Genomic DNA, 27,374 nt, shown 5'->3' on the forward strand with positions numbered 1-27,374 from the left:
CTCTGTCCTGGTTCTGTTACCACCACCTGCTGTCCTGGTTCTGTTACCCCCCACCTGCTGTCCTTGTTCTGTTACCACCACCTGCTGTCCTTGTTCTGTTACCACCACCTGCTGTCCTCTGTCATGGTTCTGTTACCACCACCTGCTGTCCTCTGTCCTGGTTCTGTTACCACCACCTGCTGTCCTCTGTCCTGGTTCTGTTACCACCACCTGCTGCCCTTGTTCTGTTACCACCACCTGCTGTCCTTGTTCTGTTACCACCACCTGCTGTCCTCTGTCCTGGTTCTGTTACCACCACCTGCTGCCCTTGTTCTGTTACCACCACCTGCTGTCCTTGTTCTGTTACCACCACCTGCTGTCCTCTGTCCTGGTTCTGTTACCACCACCTGCTGTCCTGGTTCTGTTACCCCCCACCTGCTGTCCTTGTTCTGTTACCACCACCTGCTGTCCTTGTTCTGTTACCACCACCTGCTGTCCTCTGTCCTGGTTCTGTTACCACCACCTGCTGTCCTGGTTCTGTTACCCCCCACCTGCTGTCCTTGTTCTGTTACCACCGCCTGCTGTCCTCTGTCCTGGTTCTGATACCACCACCTGCTGTCCTCTGTCCTGGTTCTGTTACCACCACCTGCTGTCCTCTGTCCTGGTTCTGTTACCACCACCTGCTGTCCTCTGTCCTGGTTCTGTTACCACCACCTGCTGTCCTCTGTCCTGGTTCTGTTACCACCACCTGCTGTCCTTGTTCTGTTACCACCACCTGCTGTCCCTGTTCTGTTACCACCACCTGCTGTCCTCTGTCCTGGTTCTGTTACCACCACCTGCTGTCCTCTGTCCTGGTTCTGTTACCACCACCTGCTGCCCTTGTTCTGTTACCACCACCTGCTGTCCTTGTTCTGTTACCACCACCTGCTGTCCTCTGTCCTGGTTCTGTTACCACCACCTGCTGTCCTGGTTCTGTTACCCCCCACCTGCTGTCCTTGTTCTGTTACCACCACCTGCTGTCCTCTGTCCTGGTTCTGATACCACCACCTTCTGTCCTTGTTCTGTTACCACCACCTGCTGTCCTTGTTCTGTTACCACCACCTGCTGTCCTTGTTCTGTTACCACCACCTGCTGTCCTTGTTCTGTTACCACCACCTGCTGTCCTTGTTCTGTTACCACCACCTGCTGCCCTTGTTCTGTTACCACCACCTGCTGTCCTCTGTCCTGGTTCTGTTACCACCACCCGCTGTCCTCTGTCCTGGTTCTGTTACCACCACCTGCTGTCCTCTGTCCTGGTTCTGTTACCACCACCTGCTGTCCTCTGTCCTGGTTCTGTTACCACCACCTGCTGCCCTTGTTCTGTTACCACCACCTGCTGTCCTTGTTCTGTTACCACCACCTGCTGTCCTCTGTCCTGGTTCTGTTACCACCACCTGCTGCCCTTGTTCTGTTACCACCACCTGCTGCCCTTGTTCTGTTACCACCACCTGCTGTCCTCTGTCCTGGTTCTGTTACCACCACCTGCTGTCCTCTGTCCTGGTTCTGTTACCACCACCTGCTGTCCTCTGTCCTGGTTCTGTTACCACCACCTGCTGTCCTTGTTCTGTTACCACCACCTGCTGTCCTCTGTCCTGGTTCTGTTACCACCACCTGCTGCCCTTGTTCTGTTACCACCACCTGCTGTCCTTGTTCTGTTACCACCACCTGCTGTCCTCTGTCCTGGTTCTGTTACCCCCCACCTGCTGTCCTTGTTCTGTTACCACCACCTGCTGTCCTTGTTCTGTTACCACCACCTGCTGTCCTCTGTCCTGGTTCTGTTACCACCACCTGCTGTCCTGGTTCTGTTACCCCCCACCTGCTGTCCTTGTTCTGTTACCACCGCCTGCTGTCCTCTGTCCTGGTTCTGATACCACCACCTGCTGTCCTCTGTCCTGGTTCTGTTACCACCACCTGCTGTCCTCTGTCCTGGTTCTGTTACCACCACCTGCTGTCCTCTGTCCTGGTTCTGTTACCACCACCTGCTGTCCTTGTTCTGTTACCACCACCTGCTGTCCCTGTTCTGTTACCACCACCTGCTGTCCTCTGTCCTGGTTCTGTTACCACCACCTGCTGTCCTCTGTCCTGGTTCTGTTACCACCACCTGCTGCCCTTGTTCTGTTACCACCACCTGCTGTCCTTGTTCTGTTACCACCACCTGCTGTCCTCTGTCCTGGTTCTGTTACCACCACCTGCTGTCCTGGTTCTGTTACCCCCCACCTGCTGTCCTTGTTCTGTTACCACCACCTGCTGTCCTCTGTCCTGGTTCTGATACCACCACCTTCTGTCCTTGTTCTGTTACCACCACCTTCTGTCCTTGTTCTGTTACCACCACCTGCTGTCCTTGTTCTGTTACCACCACCTGCTGTCCTTGTTCTGTTACCACCACCTGCTGTCCTTGTTCTGTTACCACCACCTGCTGTCCTTGTTCTGTTACCACCACCTGCTGTCCTCTGTCCTGGTTCTGTTACCACCACCTGCTGCCCTTGTTCTGTTACCACCACCTGCTGTCCTCTGTCCTGGTTCTGTTACCACCACCTGCTGTCCTCTGTCCTGGTTCTGTTACCACCACCTGCTGTCCTCTGTCCTGGTTCTGTTACCACCACCTGCTGTCCTCTGTCCTGGTTCTGTTACCACCACCTGCTGCCCTTGTTCTGTTACCACCACCTGCTGCCCTTGTTCTGTTACCACCACCTGCTGTCCTCTGTCCTGGTTCTGTTACCCCCCCACCTGCTGTCCTTGTTCTGTTACCACCACCTGCTGTCCTTGTTCTGTTACCACCACCTGCTGTCCTCTGTCCTGGTTCTGTTACCACCACCTGCTGTCCTGGTTCTGTTACCCCCCACCTGCTGTCCTTGTTCTGTTACCACCGCCTGCTGTCCTCTGTCCTGGTTCTGATACCACCACCTGCTGTCCTCTGTCCTGGTTCTGTTACCACCACCTGCTGTCCTCTGTCCTGGTTCTGTTACCACCACCTGCTGTCCTTGTTCTGTTACCACCACCTGCTGTCCCTGTTCTGTTACCACCACCTGCTGTCCTCTGTCCTGGTTCTGTTACCACCACCTGCTGTCCTCTGTCCTGGTTCTGTTACCACCACCTGCTGCCCTTGTTCTGTTACCACCACCTGCTGCCCTTGTTCTGTTACCACCACCTGCTGTCCTTGTTCTGTTACCACCACCTGCTGTCCTCTGTCCTGGTTCTGTTACCACCACCTGCTGTCCTGGTTCTGTTACCCCCCACCTGCTGTCCTTGTTCTGTTACCACCGCCTGCTGTCCTTGTTCTGTTACCACCACCTGCTGTCCTCTGTCCTGGTTCTGTTACCACCACCTGCTGTCCTCTGTCCTGGTTCTGTTACCACCACCTGCTGTCCTCTGTCCTGGTTCTGTTACCACCACCTGCTGTCCTCTGTCCTGGTTCTGTTACCACCACCTGCTGCCCTTGTTCTGTTACCACCACCTGCTGTCCTTGTTCTGTTACCACCACCTGCTGTCCTCTGTCCTGGTTCTGTTACCACCACCTGCTGTCCTGGTTCTGTTACCCCCCCACCTGCTGTCCTTGTTCTGTTACCACCACCTGCTGTCCTTGTTCTGTTACCACCACCTGCTGTCCTCTGTCCTGGTTCTGTTACCACCACCTGCTGTCCTGGTTCTGTTACCCCCCACCTGCTGTCCTTGTTCTGTTACCACCACCTGCTGTCCTTGTTCTGTTACCACCACCTGCTGTCCCTGTTCTGTTACCACCACCTGCTGTCCTCTGTCCTGGTTCTGTTACCACCACCTGCTGTCCTTGTTCTGTTACCACCACCTGCTGTCCCTGTTCTGTTACCACCACCTGCTGTCCTCTGTCCTGGTTCTGTTACCACCACCTGCTGTCCTCTGTCCTGGTTCTGTTACCACCACCTGCTGCCCTTGTTCTGTTACCACCACCTGCTGCCCTTGTTCTGTTACCACCACCTGCTGTCCTTGTTCTGTTACCACCACCTGCTGTCCTCTGTCCTGGTTCTGTTACCACCACCTGCTGTCCTGGTTCTGTTACCCCCCACCTGCTGTCCTTGTTCTGTTACCACCGCCTGCTGTCCTTGTTCTGTTACCACCACCTGCTGTCCTCTGTCCTGGTTCTGTTACCACCACCTGCTGTCCTCTGTCCTGGTTCTGTTACCACCACCTGCTGTCCTCTGTCCTGGTTCTGTTACCACCACCTGCTGCCCTTGTTCTGTTACCACCACCTGCTGTCCTTGTTCTGTTACCACCACCTGCTGTCCTCTGTCCTGGTTCTGTTACCACCACCTGCTGCCCTTGTTCTGTTACCACCACCTGCTGTCCTTGTTCTGTTACCACCACCTGCTGTCCTCTGTCCTGGTTCTGTTACCACCACCTGCTGTCCTGGTTCTGTTACCCCCCACCTGCTGTCCTTGTTCTGTTACCACCACCTGCTGTCCTTGTTCTGTTACCACCACCTGCTGTCCTCTGTCCTGGTTCTGTTACCACCACCTGCTGTCCTGGTTCTGTTACCCCCCACCTGCTGTCCTTGTTCTGTTACCACCACCTGCTGTCCTTGTTCTGTTACCACCACCTGCTGTCCCTGTTCTGTTACCACCACCTGCTGTCCCTGTTCTGTTACCACCACCTGCTGTCCTCTGTCCTGGTTCTGTTACCACCACCTGCTGTCCTTGTTCTGTTACCCCCCACCTGCTGTCCTGGTTCTGTTACCCCCACCTGCTGTCCTGGTTCTGTTACACTATACTACCACACTATACTACCACACTATACTCCCACACTACCACACCACACAACATATTTGACACGTGGATTAAACCTGTCTGTCAGCATGTGTTTCTCAACCTCTCCTCAACCTCTCCTCAACCTCTCCTCCATCTCTCCAAAGGGAACCCCCCCCCCCTCCCCCCCACTGCGGCGTTATCTGGGGCCGTGTTGGTACCTATGGAAAGATGCTACAGTTTATCGGTTGGGCTTTATGTCCGGCATGTACATTACTATGGAAACGATGCTACAGGTCTTAACTAGATTAAGGTGACATGCTAACTTTGCCCCAGTCTGTCCTTCAAAAGTGATAACAGCTAAAATAGATAAACCAAAGTGGAACAAACTTTCATATCTTGTCCATGTAGGAGCCATGCCACTAGTTTCCCCTCTAACACCCCATCTACACACACACACACACACACACACCTCCCCAGCTCTACAGCAGAGGGTGGGATAGGCCTTTTTAGATGTGTCCACCTGTAGAAATCGTATTACAATTATAAAACCACTGTCTGTGTGGGACTGGTGCCACCGCTGTGCCCTGTGACAGATTGTGTGTGTGTCTGCGTGGGAGAGAGAGATGGGAATGGATCGTGACAAACACACACTGAGATAAAATGCTGGCCAAAGTACAAGGTCTGTCACCACAAAAGAGCAGATGGACACTCACCGTGTGTGTGTGTGTGTGTGTGTGTGTGTGTGTGTGTGTGTGTGTACGGACAGTGTAGCTTATACAGTGCATTCTAAAAGTATTCAGACCCCTTCAATTGTTATTTTTTTCCCCTCAACCCCATAATATATATAACATACCCCATAATGACAAAGCAACAACAGTTTTATATTTTTTACATTTTTGCTAATTTAACATTTAAAAATAAAAAAAGAAGGGCAACAAATATATATTACATTTACATAAGTTTTCAGACCATTTCGTCAGTACTTTATTAAGGCTCCTTTGGCAGCGATTACAGCGATTCTTCGGTATGAGTTTCTCCCATTCTTCTCTGCAGAGTCCGGACTCTGGCTGGGCCACTCAAGGACATTCAGAGACTTGTCCCGAAGCCACTACTGCGTTGTCTTGGCTGTGCGCTTAGGGTTGTTGTCCTGTTGGAAGGTGAACCTCCGCACCAGTCTGAGGTCCTGAGCTCTCTGGAGCAGGTTTTCATCAAGGATCTCTCTGTACTTTGCTTCGTTCATCGTTAACTCGATAATCATTAGTCTCCCGGTCCCTGCCGTATGATGCCAAATGTCATGGTACCATGGTATTTTGCCTTTATGTAAGTTTTGCACATGTATTCTCTCAACCAGCTTCACCTGGAATGCTTTTCCAACATTCTTGGAGTTTCCACATATGCAGAGCACTTGTTGGCTGCTTTTCCTTCACTCTGCAGTCCAACTCATCCCAAACCATCTCAATTGGGTTGAGGTCGGGTGATTGTGGAGGCCAGGGCATCTGATGCAGCACTCAATCACTCTCCTTCTTGGTCAAATAGCCCTTACACAGCCTGGAGGTGTGTTGAGTCATTGTGCTGTTGAAAAACAAATGATAGTCCCACTAAGCGCAAACCTGATGGAGTGGTGTATCACTGCAGAATGCTGTCGTAGGCCTGATGGTTAAGTCTGCTCTGAATTCTAAATAAATCACAGACCTTGTCACCAGCAAAGCACCATCACACCAACTCCTCCATGCTTCACGGTTGGAACCACAAAGGCGGAGATCATCCGTTCACCTACTCTGCATCTCGTAAAGACACGGCGGTTGGAACCAAACCAAAGGACAGATTTCCACCGGTCTAATGTCCATTGCTCATGTTTCTTGACCCAAACACGTCTGTTCTTATTATTAGTGTTTAGTAGTGGTTTCTTTGCAGCAATTTGACCATGAAGGCCTGATTCATGCAGTCTCCTCTGAATTGTTGATGTTGAGATGTGTCCGTTACTTGACCTCTGAAGCATTTTTTTGGGCTGTAATTTCTGAGGTGCAGTTAAATCTAATGAACTTATCCTCTGCAGCAGAGGTCATTCTGAGTCTTCATTTCCTGTGGCGGCCCTAATGAGTGGCAGTTTCATTATAGCTCTTGATGGTTTTCGTGACTGCACTTGAAGAAACTTTAAAACTTGTTGAAATGTTCCGGATTGACTGACCTTCATGTCTTAAAGTAATGATGGACTGTCGTTTCTCTTTGCTTATCTGAGCTGTTCTTGCCATAATATGGACTTGGTATTTTACCAAAATAGGGCCATCTTCTGTATACCACCCCTACCATGTCACAACACAACTGATTGGCTGTTGTTCAGGGACACATTATTCCATTTCTGTTAGTCACATGTCTGTGGAACTTGTTCAGTTTGTCTCAGATGTTGAATCTTGTTATGTTCATACAAATATTTACACATGTTAAGTTTGAAAATAAACGCGGTTGACAGTGAGAGGACGTTTCTTTTTTTTGCTGAGGTTATGCAGATGTAGGTAGGTAGGTAGGTAGGTGGGTGGGTAGGTGGGTGGGTAGGTACAGATCTGAGACTGAAAGACACTTAAACCTGAGGTAAAAATGTTGTCTATTTAAATAGAGGCTGATTTGACTTTCAACTCCATCATGCAAACAGCTTCAGCAGGTATCTGGTTTCCTGCCAAAATCACACCGTCTAGGTTTAGTAGAGTCAGGTTAGCTAATAGTAATAATGCTGATTATAGTGTACATGGTAAGATATTGACCAATAGGAGAGAGATTTGCCCCGCTGGCTTTTTGTAAAACAAAAGCACACAACACACCGTTTTTCGAAGCGGGTTGTAACTGCTTTGTGGTGTGGTACTGGTATTCTGTCTGACCCGATGGCGTCTCGGGGTGATTTGGAACGGAGAGCGAGTGGTGTGGTACTGGTATTCTGTTTGACCCGATGGCGTCTCGGGGTGATTTGGAACGGAGAGCGAGTGGTGTGGTACTGGTATTCTGTCTGACCCGATGGCGTCTCGGGGTGATTTGGAACGGAGAGCGAGTGGTGTGGTACTGGTATTCTGTCTGACCCGATGGCGTCTCGGGGTGATTTGGAACGGAGAGCGAGTGGTGTGGTAGTGGTATTCTGTTTGACCCGATGGCGTCTCGGGGTGATTTGGAACGGAGAGCGAGTGGTGTGGTACTGGTATTCTGTCTGACCCGATGGCGTCTCGGGGTGATTTGGAACGGAGAGCGAGTGGTGTGGTAGTGGTATTCTGTCTGACCCGATGGCGTCTCGGGGTGATTTGGAACGGAGAGCGAGTGGTGTGGTACTGGTATTCTGTTTGACCCGATGGCGTCTCGGGGTGATTTGGAACGGAGAGCGAGTGGTGTGGTACTGGTATTCTGTCTGACCCGATGGCGTCTCGGGGTGATTTGGAACGGAGAGCGAGTGGTGTGGTACTGGTATTCTGTCTGACCCGATGGCGTCTCGGGGTGATTTGGAACGGAGAGCGAGTGGTGTGGTACTGGTATTCTGTCTGACCCGATGGCGTCTCGGGGTGATTTGGAACGGAGAGCGAGTGGTGTGGTAGTGGTATTCTGTTTGACCCGATGGCGTCTCGGGGTGATTTGGAACGGAGAGCGAGTGGTGTGGTACTGGTATTCTGTCTGACCCGATGGCGTCTCGGGGTGATTTGGAACGGAGAGCGAGTGGTGTGGTACTGGTATTCTGTTTGACCCGATGGCGTCTCGGGGTGATTTGGAACGGAGAGCGAGTGGTGTGGTAGTGGTATTCTGTTTGACCCGATGGCGTCTCGGGGTGATTTGGAACGGAGAGCGAGTGGTGTGGTACTGGTATTCTGTCTGACCCGATGGCGTCTCGGGGTGATTTGGAACGGAGAGCGAGTGGTGTGGTAGTGGTATTCTGTCTGACCCGATGGCGTCTCGGGGTGATTTGGAACGGAGAGCGAGTGGTGTGGTACTGGTATTCTGTTTGACCCGATGGCGTCTCGGGGTGATTTGGAACGGAGAGCGAGTGGTGTGGTACTGGTATTCTGTCTGACCCGATGGCGTCTCGGGGTGATTTGGAACGGAGAGCGAGTGGTGTGGTACTGGTATTCTGTCTGACCCGATGGCGTCTCGGGGTGATTTGGAACGGAGAGCGAGTGGTGTGGTACTGGTATTCTGTCTGACCCGATGGCGTCTCGGGGTGATTTGGAACGGAGAGCGAGTGGTGTGGTACTGGTATTCTGTTTGACCCGATGGCGTCTCGGGGTGATTTGGAACGGAGAGCGAGTGGTGTGGTACTGGTATTCTGTCTGACCCGATGGCGTCTCGGGGTGATTTGGAACGGAGAGCGAGTGGTGTGGTACTGGTATTCTGTCTGACCCGATGGCGTCTCGGGGTGATTTGGAACGGAGAGCGAGTGGTGTGGTAGTGGTATTCTGTTTGACCCGATGGCGTCTCGGGGTGATTTGGAACGGAGAGCGAGTGGTGTGGTACTGGTATTCTGTCTGACCCGATGGCGTCTCGGGGTGATTTGGAACGGAGAGCGAGTGGTGTGGTAGTGGTATTCTGTCTGACCCGATGGCGTCTCGGGGTGATTTGGAACGGAGAGCGAGTGGTGTGGTACTGGTATTCTGTTTGACCCGATGGCGTCTCGGGGTGATTTGGAACGGAGAGCGAGTGGTGTGGTACTGGTATTCTGTCTGACCCGATGGCGTCTCGGGGTGATTTGGAACGGAGAGCGAGTGGTGTGGTACTGGTATTCTGTCTGACCCGATGGCGTCTCGGGGTGATTTGGAACGGAGAGCGAGTGGTGTGGTACTGGTATTCTGTCTGACCCGATGGCGTCTCGGGGTGATTTGGAACGGAGAGCGAGTGGTGTGGTAGTGGTATTCTGTTTGACCCGATGGCGTCTCGGGGTGATTTGGAACGGAGAGCGAGTGGTGTGGTACTGGTATTCTGTCTGACCCGATGGCGTCTCGGGGTGATTTGGAACGGAGAGCGAGTGGTGTGGTACTGGTATTCTGTTTGACCCGATGGCGTCTCGGGGTGATTTGGAACGGAGAGCGAGTGGTGTGGTAGTGGTATTCTGTTTGACCCGATGGCGTCTCGGGGTGATTTGGAACGGAGAGCGAGTGGTGTGGTACTGGTATTCTGTCTGACCCGATGGCGTCTCGGGGTGATTTGGAACGGAGAGCGAGTGGTGTGGTAGTGGTATTCTGTCTGACCCGATGGCGTCTCGGGGTGATTTGGAACGGAGAGCGAGTGGTGTGGTACTGGTATTCTGTTTGACCCGATGGCGTCTCGGGGTGATTTGGAACGGAGAGCGAGTGGTGTGGTACTGGTATTCTGTCTGACCCGATGGCGTCTCGGGGTGATTTGGAACGGAGAGCGAGTGGTGTGGTACTGGTATTCTGTCTGACCCGATGGCGTCTCGGGGTGATTTGGAACGGAGAGCGAGTGGTGTGGTACTGGTATTCTGTCTGACCCGATGGCGTCTCGGGGTGATTTGGAACGGAGAGCGAGTGGTGTGGTAGTGGTATTCTGTTTGACCCGATGGCGTCTCGGGGTGATTTGGAACGGAGAGCGAGTGGTGTGGTACTGGTATTCTGTCTGACCCGATGGCGTCTCGGGGTGATTTGGAACGGAGAGCGAGTGGTGTGGTACTGGTATTCTGTCTGACCCGATGGCGTCTCGGGGTGATTTGGAACGGAGAGCGAGTGGTGTGGTACTGGTATTCTGTCTGACCCGATGGCGTCTCGGGGTGATTTGGAACGGAGAGCGAGTGGTGTGGTACTGGTATTCTGTCTGACCCGATGGCGTCTCGGGGTGATTTGGAACGGAGAGCGAGTGGTGTGGTACTGGTATTCTGTCTGACCCGATGGCGTCTCGGGGTGATTTGGAACGGAGAGCGAGTGGTGTGGTACTGGTATTCTGTCTGACCCGATGGCGTCTCGGGGTGATTTGGAACGGAGAGCGAGTGGTGTGGTACTGGTATTCTGTTTGACCCGATGGCGTCTTGGGGTGATTTGGAACGGAGAGCGAGTGGTGTGGTACTGGTATTCTGTTTGACCCGATGGCGTCTCGGGGTGATTTGGAACGGAGAGCGAGTGGTGTGGTACTGGTATTCTGTTTGACCCGATGGCGTCTCGGGGTGATTTGGAACGGAGAGCGAGTGGTGTGGTACTGGTATTCTGACCCGATGGCGTCTCGGGGTGATTTGGAACGGAGAGCGAGTGGTGTGGTACTGGTATTCTGTCTGACCCGATGGCGTCTCGGGGTGATTTGGAACGGAGAGCGAGTGGTGTGGTACTGGTATTCTGTCTGACCCGATGGCGTCTCGGGGTGATTTGGAACGGAGAGCGAGTGGTGTGGTACTGGTATTCTGTTTGACCCGATGGCGTCTCGGGGTGATTTGGAACGGAGAGCGAGTGGTGTGGTACTGGTATTCTGACCCGATGGCGTCTCGGGGTGATTTGGAACGGAGAGCGAGTGGTGTGGTACTGGTATTCTGTTTGACCCGATGGCGTCTCGGGGTGATTTGGAACGGAGAGCGAGTGGTGTGGTACTGGTATTCTGTCTGACCCGATGGCGTCTCGGGGTGATTTGGAACGGAGAGCGAGTGGTGTGGTACTGGTATTCTGTCTGACCCGATGGCGTCTCGGGGTGATTTGGAACGGAGAGCGAGTGGTGTGGTACTGGTATTCTGACCCGATGGCGTCTCGGGGTGATTTGGAACGGAGAGCGAGTGGTGTGAGGAGAATCCTTCTCATCTTTACATGGCTGATATCAGGGTAAGGGGAAACTAACAACGCTGTTCCAGGAGTCATTTGAATTGGAAATAATCTGGTTTGTTTCCTGGTTGGGAAGTAAGGTGATTGGAACACATTTACATTTTTTTAATTTGTTTTTATTTAACCTTTTAATTCACTTAAGAACAAATTCTTATTTACAATGACGGCCTACTCTGGAGTTTCAGAGAAAGACGCAACGAAGTACATTAATTTTCCTGTGCTTCACCTTGGTGTATAGACCCACACAGTGCCTGAATTCAGAAATAGATTAAATGTTGTTGTTTTTTCCTCATCCATCTATACACAATACCTCATAATGACTGTAAAAACATATATCTAATTTACATAAGTATTCACACCCCTGAGTCAATACATGTCACCTTTGGTAATGATTACAACTTGCTGGGGAAGTCTAAGAGCTTTGGAAACACCTGGATTGTACAATATATGCACATTATTCTTTTAAATTATTCAAGCTGTTGGTTGTTGATTATTGCTAGACGGCCATATCACTTATGTGATATTTCAGTCTTTATATTTTTTTTATAAATTTGCTAATTTAATGGGGGGGTGGGGGCAATTTAATCCATTTTAGAATAAGGCTGTGACCTGACCATGTGGAAAAAGTCCAGGCGTCTGAATACATTCCGAATGCAACGATACTGTGTTGACATCACATACATTATCAAGCATTTCACACGTTATCCAGATACTGACTGTTAACACTTGGTGGTCTATAGCAGCTTCCCACCAGAATGGGCTTTAGTTGAGGCAGATGAACCTGTAGCCATATTACTTCAACAGTATTTAACATGAGATCATCTCTAAAAATCAAATCAAATTTTATTTGTCACATACACATGGTTAGCAGATGTTAATGCGAGTGTAGCGAAATGCTTGTGCTTCTAGTTCCGACAATGCTGTAATAACCAACAAGTAATCTAGCTAACAATTCCAAAACTACTACCTTATAGACACAAGTGTAAGGGGATAAAGAATATGTACATAAAGATATATGAATGAGTGATGGTACAGAGCAGCATAGGCAAGATACAGTAGATGATATCGAGTACAGTATATACATATGAGATGAGTATGTAAACAAAGTGGCATAGTTAAAGTGGCTAGTGATACATGTATTACATAAAGATGCAGTAGATGATATAGAGTACAGTATATACCTATACATATGAGATGAATAATGTAGGGTATGTAAACATTATATTAGGTAGCATTGTTTAAAGTGGCTAGTGATATATTTTACATTTCCCATCAATTCCCATTATTAAAGTGGCTGGAGTTGAGTCAGTGTGTTGGCAGCAGCCACTCAATGTTAGTGGTGGCTCTTTAACAGTCTGATGGCCTTGAGATAGAAGCTGTTTTTCAGTCTCTCGGTCCCTGCTTTGATGCACCTGTACTGACCTCGCCTTCTGGATGATAGCGGGGTGAACAGGCGGTGGCTCGGGTGGTTGTTGTCCTTGATGATCTTTATAGCCTTCCTGTGACATCGGGTGGTGTAGGTGTCCTGGAGGGCAGGTACTTTGCCCCCGGTGATGCGTTGTGCAGACCTCACTACCCTCTGGAGAGCCTTACGGTAGTGGGCGGAGCAGTTGCCGTACCAGGCGGTGATACAGCCCGACAGGATGCTCTTGATTGTGCATCTGTAGAAGTTTGTGAGTGCTTTTGGTGACAAGCTGAATTTCTTCAGCCTCCTGAGGTTGAAGAGGCGCTGCTGCGCCTCTTCACGATGCTGTCTGTGTGGGTGGACCAATTCAGTTTGTCTGTGATGTGTACGCCGAGGAACTTAAAACTTACTACCCTCTCCACTACTGTTCCATCAATGTGGATAGGGGGGTGTTCCCTCTGCTGTTTCCTGAAGTCCACAACTCCTTAGTTTTGTTGACGTTGAGTGTGAGGTTATTTTCCTGACACCACACTCCGAGGGCCCTCACCTCCTCCCTGTAGGCCGTCTCGTCGTTGTTGGTAATCAAGTCTACCACTGTTGTGTCGTCCGCAAACTTGATGATTGAGTTGGAGGCGTGCGTGGCCACGCAGTCGTGGGTGAACAGGGAGTACAGGAGAGGGCTCAGAGCGCACCCTTGTGGGGCCCCAATGTTGAGGATCAGCGGGGTGGAGATGTTGTTGCCTACCGTCAGGAAGTCCAGTACCCAGTTGCACAGGGCGGGGTCGAGACCCAGGGTCTCGAGCTTGATGACGAGCTTGGAGGGCACTATGGTGTTAAATGCAGAGCTGTAGCCGATGAACAGCATTCTCACATAGGTATTTCTCTTGTCCAGATGGGTTAGAGCAGTGTGCAGTGTGGTTGAGATTGCATTGTCTGTGGACCTATTTGGGCGGTAAGCAAATTGGAGTGGGTCTAGGGTGTCAGGTAGGGTGGAGGTGATATGGTCCTTGACTCGTCTCTCAAAGCACTTCATGATGACGGAAGTGAGTGCTACGGGGCGGTAGTTGTTTAGCTCAGTTACCTTAGCTTTCTTGGGAACAGGAACAATGGTGGCCCTCTTGAAGCATGTGGGAACAGCAGACTGGGATAAGGATTGATTGAATATGTCCGTAAACACACCGGCCAGCTGGTCTGCGCATGCTCTGAGGGCGCGGCTGGGGATGCCGTCTGGGCCTGCAGCCTTGCGAGGGTTAACACGTTTAAATGTTTTCCTCACGTCTGCTGCAGTGAAGGAGAGTCCGCATGTTTTAGTTGCGGGCCGTGTCAGTGGCACTGTCCTTGACTCGTCTCTCAAAGCACTTCATGATGACGGAAGTGAGTGCTACGGCCCTCAAAGCGGGCAAAAAAGTTATTTAGTCTGCCTGGGAGCAAGACATCCTGGTCCGTGACAGGGCTGGTTTTCTTTTTTGTAATCCGTGATTTACTGCAGATCCTGCCACATACCTCTTGTGTCTGAGCCATTGAATTGAGATTCTACTTTGTCTCTATACTGACGCTTAGCTTGTTTGATTGCCTTGAGGAGGGAATAGTTACACTGTTTGTATTCCGTCATGTTTCCGGTCACCTTGCCCTGATTAAAAGCAGTCGTTCGCGCTTTCAGTTTCACGCGAATGCTGCCATCAATCCACAGTTTCTGGTTTGGGAATGTTTTAATCGTTGCTATGGGAACGACATCTTCAACGCACGTTCTAATGAACTCGCTCACCGAATCAGCGTATTCGTCAATGTTGTCTTACGCAATACGAAACATATCCCAGTCCACGCGATGGAAGCAGTCTTTGAGTGTGGAATCAAATTGGTCGGACCAGCGTTGAACAGACCTCAGCGCGGGAGCTTCTTGTTTTAGTTTCTGTCTGTAGGCAGGGATCAACAAAATGGAGTCGTGGTCAGCTTTCCCGAAAGGAGAGCGGGGCAGGGCCTTACATGCGTCGCGGAAGTTGGAATAGCAATGATCCAAGGTTTTTCAAGCCCTGGTTGCGCAATCGATATGCTGATACAATTTAGGGAGTCTTGTTTTCAGACTAGCCTTGTTAAAATCCCCAGCTACAATGAATGCAGCCTCCGGATATATGGATTCCAGTTTGCAAAGAGTCAAATAAAGTTCGTTCAGAGCCATCGATGTGTCTGCTTGGGGGGGAATATATACGGCTGTGATTTTAATCGAAGAGAATTCCCTTACAGTAATGTGGTTCTGAATGTAAACAGCAACACCTCCACCTTTTGGTATTTCTGTCTTTTTTTGCTTCTGCTGTATCATTATCTAAAAAATTATTTCAGAGATTGTCAGAATATGAATGTCACCTGTTACTAGCAAAATTATTAATTTCATGAACCTTGTTTCTTAAGCTACATATAACGTCCGTCAGGTCTATGGACATGCAGGATCTAGCCAGTCCTCACAGCCGTGAATCCCCTAATGGTCCCAGCCTCGACAACTCCCATATCAATACCAATTCCATGACCCCCAATGGCACTGAAGGTATGTGCTTAGGGATTTTTTTTCCTTAATGCTTCCCTCACTTTCGCTGTGTGGACTCTAAATTCACTATAGGACTGACTATAGGACATGGGAGAGGAATAGGCTGAGCCCTGTAGACAATCAGGTAAATGCTGATGTAACACATTTAAACATTAAACTTGACACAATGGTTGTGGTATGAAACGATGTAACGTGGGCTATTTTACATATATATTATTATACACTTTTCTGGGATGCTTGATTTTTTTTCCCTTTAACTTGTTAACGGGCTTGCAGCCATAACGAGATAATTGGCATCAACAACCGCTGAATAGCATTCAATGAATATTATAAAAATATTTATATTCATGAAATCACAAGTGCAATATAGGAAAACACAGCTTAGCCATTTGTTAATCCACCTGTCGTGTCAGATTTTGAAATGATGCTTTACAGCGAAAGCAATCCAAGCGTTTGTGTAAATTTATCGATCACACGACAAAACATTAAGTACACTTAGCATCAGGATGCTTGGTCACGAAAGTCAGAAAAGCAATCAAATTAATCATTTGCCTTTGATGATCTTCGGATGTTTTCACTCACGAGACTCCCAGTTACACAACAAATGTTCCTTTTGTTCCATAAAGATTATTTTTATATCCAAATACCTCCGACTGTTTGTCGCGTTATGTTCAGAAATCTACAGGAAATGCAGATAATGTCGACAGAAACATGTCAAACGTTTTTTATAATCAATCCTCAGGTTGTTTTTAAAATATATAATCGATAATAATAATAATATATCAACCACAAATGTCTATCAGTAGGAGAGGGAAAAGCAATGGCTGTCCAAACTCAGTTGTGCGAGCAAAACTCATGCGACCACTTGACCACATGTTATCATTCTGGCTCATTTTTCAAAATAAAAGAAACTGTCTGAAGACTGTTGACACCTTGAGGAAGCGATAGGAAAAGGACTCTGGTTGATATCCCTTTAAATAGAGCAAAGGGAGGCTGTGGAACATGAAGTTTTCAAAATAGAAGCCACTTCCTGTTTTGATTTTCCTCAGGGTTTCGCCTGCAATATCAGTTTTGTTATACTCACAGACAATATTTTGACAGTTTTGGAAACTTTAGAGTTTTCTATCCAATACTACTAATAATATGCATATATTAGCAACTGAGACTGAGGTGCTGGCTGTTTACAATGGGCACCTTTTCATCCAAGCTACTCAATACTGCCCCCTGCAGCCATAAGAAGTTAACTAACCTCCAAACAGAGGTCCAATGCCATACAACTCTCCTTCCGTGGCCTCCAACTGCTCTTAAACACTAGTAAAACCAAATGCATGCTTGGTATTTGTAGTTGTCCACATATTCTTAGTCAGAACCGTCCAATCTAAAATCGGGTTCCTATTTCGCAAAAAGCCTCATTCACTCACGCCGCCAAACATACCCTCGTAAAACTATCCTACCGATCCTCGACTTTGGCGACGTCATTTACAAAATAGCTTCGAGAAGTAGACATGCTCATGTTATTTATGTTTAAGTTGATAGTGCAGGTTCAGCTGCACACAGTGGACTTCCTACTAGGGCACACAGTGGACTTCCTACTAGGGCACACAGTTCTAACAATACAACTCTGGCACATGATTCCAGTATACAATAACTGTGGAATCAGCAGAGGCATTCACGGCAGTTAGATGGACAGGTTACTTAGATTGTGTCTGCCAACACCCTCTGGTGTAATGTACATATGCTGAAGCATTATGACAACTCTGCATCACAATTTGTAGGTATTGACTGAGCTGGGCTTGGCTCATTGATAAATGTGTCTTAACGCAGCCTTATAGTGCTGTGAAAGGATCCAGGAACACAAATTATTTGGGTGGATCCCATCCTCCTCATAAAAATCTCTAGACCACCTTTACTCCTCACACGGAGATGCATACAACGCTCTCCCTCACTAAAGCAGGAAGTACCAGTGACTCAATACGGAAGTGGTCGGATAACGCAATGCTACGCTACAGGGCTGTGATTCATCCAATGGCATTGAGGAGTACATCACAAAGGCCGCTGGGCTCGAATACCCGAGCCGACAAGGTGGGAAAAAATCTGTCACTATTCCCATATGTAGTGTTGGGTCCTTCTCAGTCTGTCACTATTCCCATATGTAGTGTTGGGTCCTTCTCAGTCTGTCACTTAGCCGTGATGTTTGATACTTCTGAAACTTTAAATGTAATTATCCTCACCTTGAGCATGTGTATTTCTGGCTCAGTCTTTAATCTGTCTTTGTCAAATAACTCTGAGCTGAAAGGACCCATCTGCAAAAGGGGGCCGCAGATGGGACCCTAGCTAGCTGGCGGGGCATTGTGTGTGTGTGTGTGTGGGGGGGGGGGGGGGGGGGGGTTTGTTTGGTTTTTCGCAGATGGGCCCTAAAGTCCCCACAAGGACAGTAAAACAAGGAGAGTAAAACCTCCCCATGAGGACAAAGGGTATTTTAAGCTCAAGGGTTAGGTTTAGGGTTACAATTAGGTTGAGCGTAAGGGGTTGTGGTAAGGGGTTGTGGTAAGGGGGTGTGGTTAAGGAAAATAGGATTCTGAATGTAAATGTCATTCCCAACCAGGAGGGTTGGGGTTATGGTAAGGGGGAACATACATAGTCGTCAGTAGCAGTGGGATCCTGACAGGGCCGTAGGACCACTGCATTAGGGTTATGGTAAGGGGGAACATACATAGTCGTCAGTAGCAATAGGATCCTGACAGGGCCGTAGGACCACTGCATTAGGGTTATGGTAAGGGGGAACATACATAGTCGTCAGTAGCAATAGGATCCTGACAGGGCCGTAGGACCACTGCATTAGGGTTATGGTAAGGGGGAACATACATAGTCGTCAGTAGCAGTAGGATCCTGACAGGGCCGTAGGACCACGGCATTAGAACGGCTGATCTCTGATTTATATTTCAATCCTCAGGGATCATCGTCCTCTCCAACTATTGATCTCCAACTGCTTCATCATCATGAGATTTTTTGACTCTATAAACCTCCCTAAACACAATGTTTTGTCCTCTATAAACCTGCCTCAACAGACAGTGAAACATAACAGTGTTGTCCTGCCTCAACAGACAGTGAAACATAACAGTGTTGTCCTGCCTCAACAGACAGTGAAACATAACAGTGTTGTCCTGCCTCAACAGACAGTGAAACATAACAGTGTTGTCCTGCCTCAACAGACAGTGAAACATAACAGTGTTGTCCTGCCTCAACAGACAGTGAAATATAAGTGTTGTCCTGCCTCAACAGACAGTGAAACATAACATGCTCTGAAGGAAAGTGTCCAAATGTTGGTTGGTTCCATAAAACAGGAAAGTGGTTGTTCTCTTTTCTGCCAGATTAAATGTTTTTAATGAGTTTGTTGACTGGTTGTAATGTATCCCAAATACATTTCTATAATTGCTTCTGATGTCACCAGACACTTGCGGTAATCTCCTTCAGGGCCTCGTCGTGTATGATTTTCTATGTTGATTATTTTCCTACGACACATCATGCCAATTCTGAAAATGTATTTTAAAAATAGACCCCATCTAAGCAGCCATTTTGAGACACCCCCCCTTCAAGCTGCCAGGATGGTCCCATGGTAGACTGGTGTTTGTTTCCCAGAGTCTAGATCAATTCCAGCTTATTGGAAGAGGATCTGATCCGAAACAATGATACGAATATTAATTATACATCTACTGCTGTTGAAATGTACTGGACTCAATCCCCTCTTGTCACATTATTCCTAGTGATATCATATCCTTGTCTTTTAGTTTCCGTTTTAGACAAACGAAGAGATTTTATTTCATCATACATTTTGAGAAATGACCCAGTCATCCATATTCATTGGGTGTGTAAAGCCATCGAGGCCGTCCAACCCCCTGCAATGAGTAGCATGTGTCCAACCCCCTGCAACGAGTAGCATGTGTCCAACCCCCTGCAACGAGTAGCATGTGTCCAACCCCCTGCAACGAGTAGCATGTGTCCAACCCCCTGCAACGAGTAGCATGTGTCCAACCCCCTGCAACGAGTAGCATGTGTCCAACCCCCTGCAACGAGTAGCATGTGTCCAACCCCCTGCAACGAGTAGCATGTGTCCAACCCCCTGCAACGAGTAGCATGTGTCCAACCCCCTGCAACGAGTAGCATGTGTCCAACCCCCTGCAACGAGTAGCATGTGTCCAACCCCCTGCAACGAGTAGCATGTGTCCAACCCCCTGCAACGAGTAGCATGTGTCCAACCCCCTGCAACGAGTAGCATGTGTCCAACCCCCTGCAACGAGTAGCATGTGTCCAACCCCCTGCAACGTGTAGCATGTGTCCAACCCCCTGCAACGTGTAGCATGTGTAGCATGTGTAGCATCACAAACTTTATAGCCTGTTGTTTTATAGTTTTATTCTTTCCTAAAACGATAATTGTCCACCTCACAGTTCAGCTGTCAGAAATTTGAGAACTAAGTGTATCAGGACATTGCAGGCATAGACCTATAGGCTTAGTCCACTGTATGATATTCATATTTTTTGTGTGTGTGAAGCTTAGGCTTAGCCTTAGCCCCAGAGAGAGAGATACCGGCGGCTACTACACCGAAATGAATTTATTTTCAGTACAGGAGGCGGCTAATTTGTTAGTTTTCAATAAGAATATTTTCATATATAGGTATATATATATATATATATATATATATATATATATGAAAATAACAATTTCATATTGTTAGAAATAACTCTGATATGCAAATTTATTTGGTGCTAATTCCTAATGGCTGAGCTACGGCGGTGTTTGTCAATCAAATATCTAAATGATCCATGGTCCATCCTAAAACAATTCCATATGTTATATTTTTAATTAGTATAGCTACATCTGTTATCCAGAGCAATTTACTGGTGCAAGTAGGGTTAAGTACCTTGCTCAGGGGCACATCAACAGATTATTTTTTTTACCTAGTCGGCTGGAGATTTGAACCAGTAACTTTTCAGTTACTGGCCCAATGCTCTTAACCGCTAGGCTACCTGCCGCCCTATAGTTCTCTCTCTCTCTCTCTCTCTCTCTCAACCTGCTGTCTCACCTGTCTCTGTCTCTCTCTCTAGATAAACCAGGGAACTATGACTGGGTACCTGTCTGTGGTCTTACCTGTCTGTCTACCTGTCTGACCTCTCTGTCTTTGTCTCTCTCTGTTTCTGTCTGTCTCTTTCTCTCTCTCTCTCTCCAGATAAACCAGGGAACTATGACGGGGTACCTGTCTGTGGTCTTACCTGTCTGTTTCCCTGTCTCACATTTCTCTCTCTCTTTCTCTCTCCAGATAAACCAGAGAATTATGACGTGTGGTACGAGAGTCGCTTCGAGGACTGTGACAAGGAAGCCTGCCTGTCCTTCTCCAAGGAGTCTCTGTGTAACCGCGTCACCGTGGACCACAACTACTACGCTGTTTGTCAGAACCTGCTATCGCGTTACGCCACGTGGCGAGGGACCACCGGCGGCCTGCTCCACGACCCCCCCGCCCACATAGCCAAAGACGGCCAGCTGGAAGCGCTGTTGGACGAGTGTACCAACCCTAAAAAACGCTACGGACGCTTCACGGCCGCCAAGGAGCTGAGAGACTACCTCACCCAGCTAGTGGCCTCCGCCTCGACGAGGTAATGACCAGAGCTGGCGGTTAGCGGTGGCCTGCATCTCAGCCGCACGGTGTGGTTCGGGGTTAGGTGAGGGTTTGATCTCCCCCTCTGACCTTGTCCCCGGGAACTTGACCATGACCTTTGAACCTTGACACTCCTCGTCTCACTTCAAGTCCAGGAGATCCCCACCCCGCTGGTCACACGGCAGCAGCTTTGATCGGTCCTCTTTCGTCTCTGAGCTTGGGAACAGAAAAACAACGTTGTCTCCTGGTGTCAACCAACCAGTGCAGCTTCAGAGGAGATGTTTAAACTGAACTGACTGGTAGCTGGTTGGAGCTGAAGGACCAGGAGGAAGAGGATCAGCCAATAAGGAGAGCTTTAACCCGTGGTTAGGCTAACATAGACTGTACATGACTTCTCTCCTCCGCCCAGACCCTCTGTTTATCCATCAGGACTCTTGTGTTTGCTAGCATTTTATCTTAACCATTCTTTCTTTCTGAAAACGTCCCTGTTGTCCTTTTTGGTTTGGGGTTGAACGAATCTGAACAGGAGCATGTTGACATTTCGTCTGTGGTGTGTATGTTCTGTTCAGGAGGACGGTCACTAACTCAACTCTGCTATTGTCCCACGTGGAGACCTGAGCACAGCACCGCAGGTTAACAGAGGAAGACAAAGCCTTGGCTATAAAGGTCTTTACTTCCTGCTACTCTAATTGATCACTTGGTTTCCAGTTCACCTGAAGTCAGGCAATCAATGTTTTTATATAGGGAGACAGGAACAGGATAGTGATGCCAATGAGGACTGTGGTGGTGCAGAATCTGATATTAGATGTTGAGTGTGTTTACCAAAGAGGCTATATGAAACACTGAACTACCCCCCAGTACCATGACACAACGCTGTTCTGATCCTGTATGACTGCCCAGAGGAACCTTCCCTCCATCTGTCTGGCAACACAATCTGCATAGGAACGATTGTATGAATCCAACTTAAGCCCAGGGTCAGGGTTAACCAGGCTCCCTTCTCCGTGTTGAATCAGAACGAAGCTCCCTTCCATGTGTTAAATCAGAACCAAGCCCAGGGTCAGGGTTAACCAGGCTCCCTTCTCCGTGTTAAATCAGAGCTAAGCCCAAGGTCAGGGTTAACCAGGCTCCCTTCTCTGTGTTAAATCAGAGCTAAGCCCAAGGTCAGGGTTAACCAGGCTCCCTTCTCTGTGTTAAATCAGAACTAAGCCCAGGGTCAGAGTTAACCAGGCTCCCTTCTCTGTGTTGAATCAGAACTAAGCCCAGGGTCAGCGTTAACCAGGCTCCCTTCTCTGTGTTAAATCAGAACTAAGCCCAGGGTCAGGGTTAACCAGGCTCCCTTCTCTGTGTTGAATCAGAACCAGGCTCCCTTCTCTGTGTTAATTCAGAGCTAAGCCCAGGGTCAGAGTTAACCAGGCTCCTTTCTCTGTGTTGAATCAGAGCTAAGCCCAGGGTCAGAGTTAACCAGGTTCCCTTCTCTGTGTTGAATCAGAACCAGGCTCCCTTCTCTGCGTTAAATCAGAGCTAAGCCCAGGGTCAGAGTTAACCAGGCTCCCTTCTCTGTGTTAAATCAGAGCTAAGCCCAGGGTCAGAGTTAACCAGGCTCCCTTCTCTGTGTTAAATCAGTGATTACTTAAAGAGATAATTAAAGGGTGAATGCATTTTCAAACAGACCCTAAGAATTGGGCCACAGTGTGAATGTCGCATTGCCATTGCAGTGGACTGCAGTACCCACAGAGTCTGTAATTGATAAAGGACTCCATGTCTGACTGTTTGAAAAAGGAAATGTTGATCCTGTCTTGTTCTGTGCGTTTTATCTACTTCCTCAACAACCCAGATTTGGCTCCTCACATGTCGTAATTTCACAGAGTTTTGTGTTCATTATTAAACGTTGCCTCCTCACTGCTCAGCTTCACTTTGAGCCATCCAGCTTTAACTGGCCTGTATGTTTTATCTCCAACAAATTAGCACATTTGGGTTGATTTTGCACTTGGTGGACCAATAAATTAAAGCCCAAGTAATCATAATGTACTGTATGTTCATTTGAATAGTGAGAAGTTTGTTGTAGCTCAGCGTCCTTTCGTCTCAGAGCTAGGGAACAGAAAAACAACGTCCTTTCGTCTCAGAGCTAGGGAACAGAAAAACAACGTCCTTTCGTCTCAGAGCTTGGGAACAGAAAAACAACGTCCTTTCGTCTCAGAGCTAGGGAACAGAAAAACAACGTCCTTTCGTCTCAGAGCTTGGGAACAGAAAAACAACGTCCTTTCGTCTCAGAGCTAGGGAACAGAAAATCAATATCCAACAGTCAGTGCTGTACACTACATTCTATATAGACAGTGCCCCACAAAGGGTACCCTATTCCCTATATAGTGCACTACTTTTGACCAAAGACCTCTGGCTCTAAATAGGGAATAGGGTGCCATTTGAGAGGTCTATAAACACAATCAGACAGTAATTTACAGTCAATACCATCCACCATACAGTACATGTACGATTCCCTATATAGTGCACTCCTTTAGTAGCCTAGCTAAACCAGCCTGATTCCCTATATAGAGCACTACTTTAGTAGTATAAATTCCCTCTATATAGGGAATCAGGCTGGTTTAGCTAGGCTACTAAAGGAGTGTACTATATAGGGAATAGGCTGGTTTAGCTAGGCTACTAAAGTAGTACTCTATATAGGGAATAGGCTGCCATTTGGGGGGGACACCTTGTTTTGGAATGTTTCCCTGGCCTGGAGGATTGTGATTGGTTCGTTCTGTAGTTTGAGGAGGGATTTGTATGTGCGTAAATAACTGTCCGCTTTTGTACTGTAATTTTTCATTTAAGTATTTTATATCAGCAGTGTCTGATTTTACTGTGCCTTTCATTCAAAGGTTGTATTTACAACTTTTTGGTGGGTTTAAATATTAAAATATATGAATATATATATATATATATATATATATATATATATATATACTTACCTGGTGTGTTGACTTTTCTGTCAATCGCTGACTCTGTCATTACTTTTGCTCAGGTTGTCACTACAGGTGTTTTCAGGTGTTTTTGACTGCAGGTTAAGATTGGCCTAATTTTCCTTTTCAAAACAGTTATTTATTTCCATCACTCACTCTTCTGCCTGACTGAGCGCATCTCATCTATCATCCCGTCCCTTTTCTGTGCCTCCATCGTATTTTGACTCTGTGTGTATCTGTAACTGTGTGCTAGTTGTGTGTGGCTCAACTTTGTAAACCCGCACCCGACTCTAACCCGCTGTGGCCCGCACCCTAACCCGCTGTGGCCCGCACCCTAACCCGCTGTGTCCTGACCCTAACCCGCTGTGTCCTGACCCTAACCCGCTGTGGCCCGACCCTAACCCGCTGTGGCCCGACCCTAACCCGCTGTGGCCCGACCCTAACCCGCTGTGGCCCGACCCTAACCCGCTGTGGCCCGACCCTAACCCTCTGTGGCCCGCACCCGACCCTAACCTGCTGTGTCCTGACCCTAACCCGCTGTGGCCCGACCCTAACCCGCTGTGGCCCGACCCGACTCTAACCCGCTGTGGCCCGACCCGACTCTAACCCGCTGTGGCCCGACCCTAACCCGCTGTGGCCCGACCCGACTCTAACCCGCTGTGGCCCGACCCTAACCCGCTGTGGCCCGACCCGACTCTAACCCGCTGTGGCCCGACCCTAACCCGCTGTGGCCCGACCCTAACCCGCTGTGGCCCGACCCGACCCTAACCCGCTGTGGCCCGCACCCGACCCTAACCCGCTGTGGCCCGCACCCGACCCTACCCGCTGTGGCCCGCACCCGACCCTACCCGCTGTGGCCCGCACCCGACCCTAACCCGCTGTGGCCCGCACCCTAACCCGCTGTGGCCCGCACCCTAACCCGCTGTGGCCCGCACCCTAACCCGCTGTGGCCCGACCCTAACCCGCTGTGGCCCGACCCTAACCCGCTGTGGCCCGCACCCGACCCTAACCCGCTGTGGCCCGCACCCGACCCTAACCCGCTGTGGCCCGACCCTAACCTAACCCGCTGTGGCCCGCACCCGACCCTAACCCGCTGTGGCCCGACCCTAACCCGCTGTGGCCCGACCCTAACCCGCTGTGGCCCGACCCTAACCCGCTGTGGCCCGACCCTAACCCGCTGTGGCCCGACCCTAACCCGCTGTGGCCCGACCCTAACCCGCTGTGGCCCGACCCTAACCCGCTGTGGCCCGCACCCGACCCTAACCAGCTGTGGCCCGACCCTAACCCGCTGTGACCCGACCCTTACCCGCTGTGACCCGACCCTTACCCGCTGTAACCCGACCCTAACCCGCTAATAGAGAAAATGTTTCTGCTTATAATTTGACATTTTGTTTGGCTATTTGCAACTTGTCTATAATTAGATACGTGCAGCTTCTCTTCTGTCATTACATGTTGCCCTAGAAGAATAAATAAACCTTTGCTCACCTGAATAATGTCATAAATATGTAGAATGAATGCATACATTTAGTTGACATCGGTAAAGTTCTCTTCTTTCACGGAGCAAAGACGTTTAGGGACCGGGGAGAAAATGCAATAACTTTCCAAATGACATCAGTTTGACCGGTTGTAAGGAAATAGAAAGCAGTGAAAACAACCCAACATGTTTCTGATGTGATTTCAGGTCAGCTGGGATGCATATTTTATGTGGTTGAAATACAATCAGCTGTTATGATGCTGATAAAGACAGAGCACCTTTACAGACGGTCCATCTTCATCAGCATCATAACAGCTGAGAGTATTTCAACCACAGTTAGGGACCGTCTGTAAAGGTGATGTATTTTTTAACTGCACATTCGCATTCTCTCAAGATCCTGAAAGAAATAAATCCTATTATTCCACTCCTGTTCCCGAGTTATAATGTTGCCTACATTTGGTGTATCCTTTTACTGCAAGAAATGCTTCATTCTGCAGGACTAAATACTAAGGATATGTGAGCGGTTCTAGACCTACAGTCTGCAACATTTCAGTTTCCATTTAACCCATCTGAACAGTAGGCTACAGTTCCCTTGATGTGCCATAGGCCTATTTGTTTATTTAGCTGAAATAAAGGTTAAATAAAAACTATTACAAAATGAAGTCCCCATCTTGTGACTGTTTAATTTGTATAGCTTCTCACAATCATCACACACAACAGAGCCAGCACTGCTATCATCCTCTAACTACTACACCACACAACATAGCCAGCACTGCTATCAACCTCTAACTACTACACAACATAACACAGCCAGCCCTGCTATCATCCTCTAACTACTACACCACATAGCCAGCACTGCTATCATCCTCTAACTACTACACAACAGAGCCAGCACTGCTATCATCCTCTAACTACTACACTACAGAGCCAGCACTGCTATCATCCTCTAACTACTACACAACAGAGCCAGCACTGCTATCATCCTCTAACTACTACACCACATAACACAGCCAGCACTGCTATCATCCTCTAACTACTACACAACAGAGCCAGCACTGCTATCATCCTCTAACTACTACACCACACAACATAGCCAGCACTGCTATCATCCTCTAACTACTACACCACATAACATAGCCAGCACTGCTATCATCCTCTAACTACTACACCACATAACACAGCCAGCACTGCTATCATCCTCTAACTACTACACAACATAGCCAGCACTGCTATCATCCTCTAACTACTACATAACACAGCCAGGAGTGCTATCATCCTCTAACTACTACACCACATAACATAGCCAGCACTGCTATCATCCTCTAACTACTACACAACATAGCCAGCACTGCTATCATCCTCTAACTACTACACAACATAGCCAGCACTGCTATCATCCTCTAACTACTACACAACATAGAGGATGATAGCAGTCCTGGCTATGTTGTGTAGTAGTTAGAGGATGATAGCAGTGCTGGCTAACTACTACACAACATAGCCAGGACTGCTATCATCCTCTAACTACTACACCACATAACATAGCCAGCACTGCTATCATCCTCTAACTACTACACAACATAACCAGCACTGCTATCATCCTCTAACTACTACATAACACAGCCAGGAGTGCTATCATCCTCTAACTACTACATAACACAGCCAGGAGTGCTATCATCCTCTAACTACTACATAACACAGCCAGGAGTGCTATCATCCTCTAACTACTACATAACATAGCCAGGAGTGCTATCATCCTCGAACTACTACACCACATAACATAGCCAGCACTGCTGTCATCCTCTAACTACTACACAACATAACCAGCACTGCTATCAT

General features: G+C 48.6%; 1 protein-coding gene across 2 annotated transcripts in view; it reads left to right on the forward strand.

The window, feature by feature from the left end:
• LOC109882051 (divergent protein kinase domain 2A-like) overlaps window positions 1-25,962 on the forward strand; it is a 93,880-nt gene extending 67,918 nt beyond the window's left edge. The window contains exon 4 of one of the 2 annotated variants that reach the window (XM_031796898.1): window positions 20,775-25,962. In XM_031796898.1, coding sequence (XP_031652758.1) covers window positions 20,775-21,112 — 338 coding nt within the window. In that variant the 3' untranslated portion in view covers window positions 21,113-25,962. Of the gene's footprint in view, window positions 1-5,102; window positions 5,445-20,774 lie in introns of those variants that run through there. The other variant, XM_031796899.1, reaches the window with a different exon arrangement.
• The last annotated feature ends 1,412 nt before the right edge of the window (window positions 25,963-27,374 follow it).

The sequence above is a fragment of the Oncorhynchus kisutch genome, linkage group LG18 (genome assembly GCF_002021735.2).
Source record: "Oncorhynchus kisutch isolate 150728-3 linkage group LG18, Okis_V2, whole genome shotgun sequence".
NCBI classification, from domain to species: domain Eukaryota; kingdom Metazoa; phylum Chordata; class Actinopteri; order Salmoniformes; family Salmonidae; genus Oncorhynchus; species Oncorhynchus kisutch.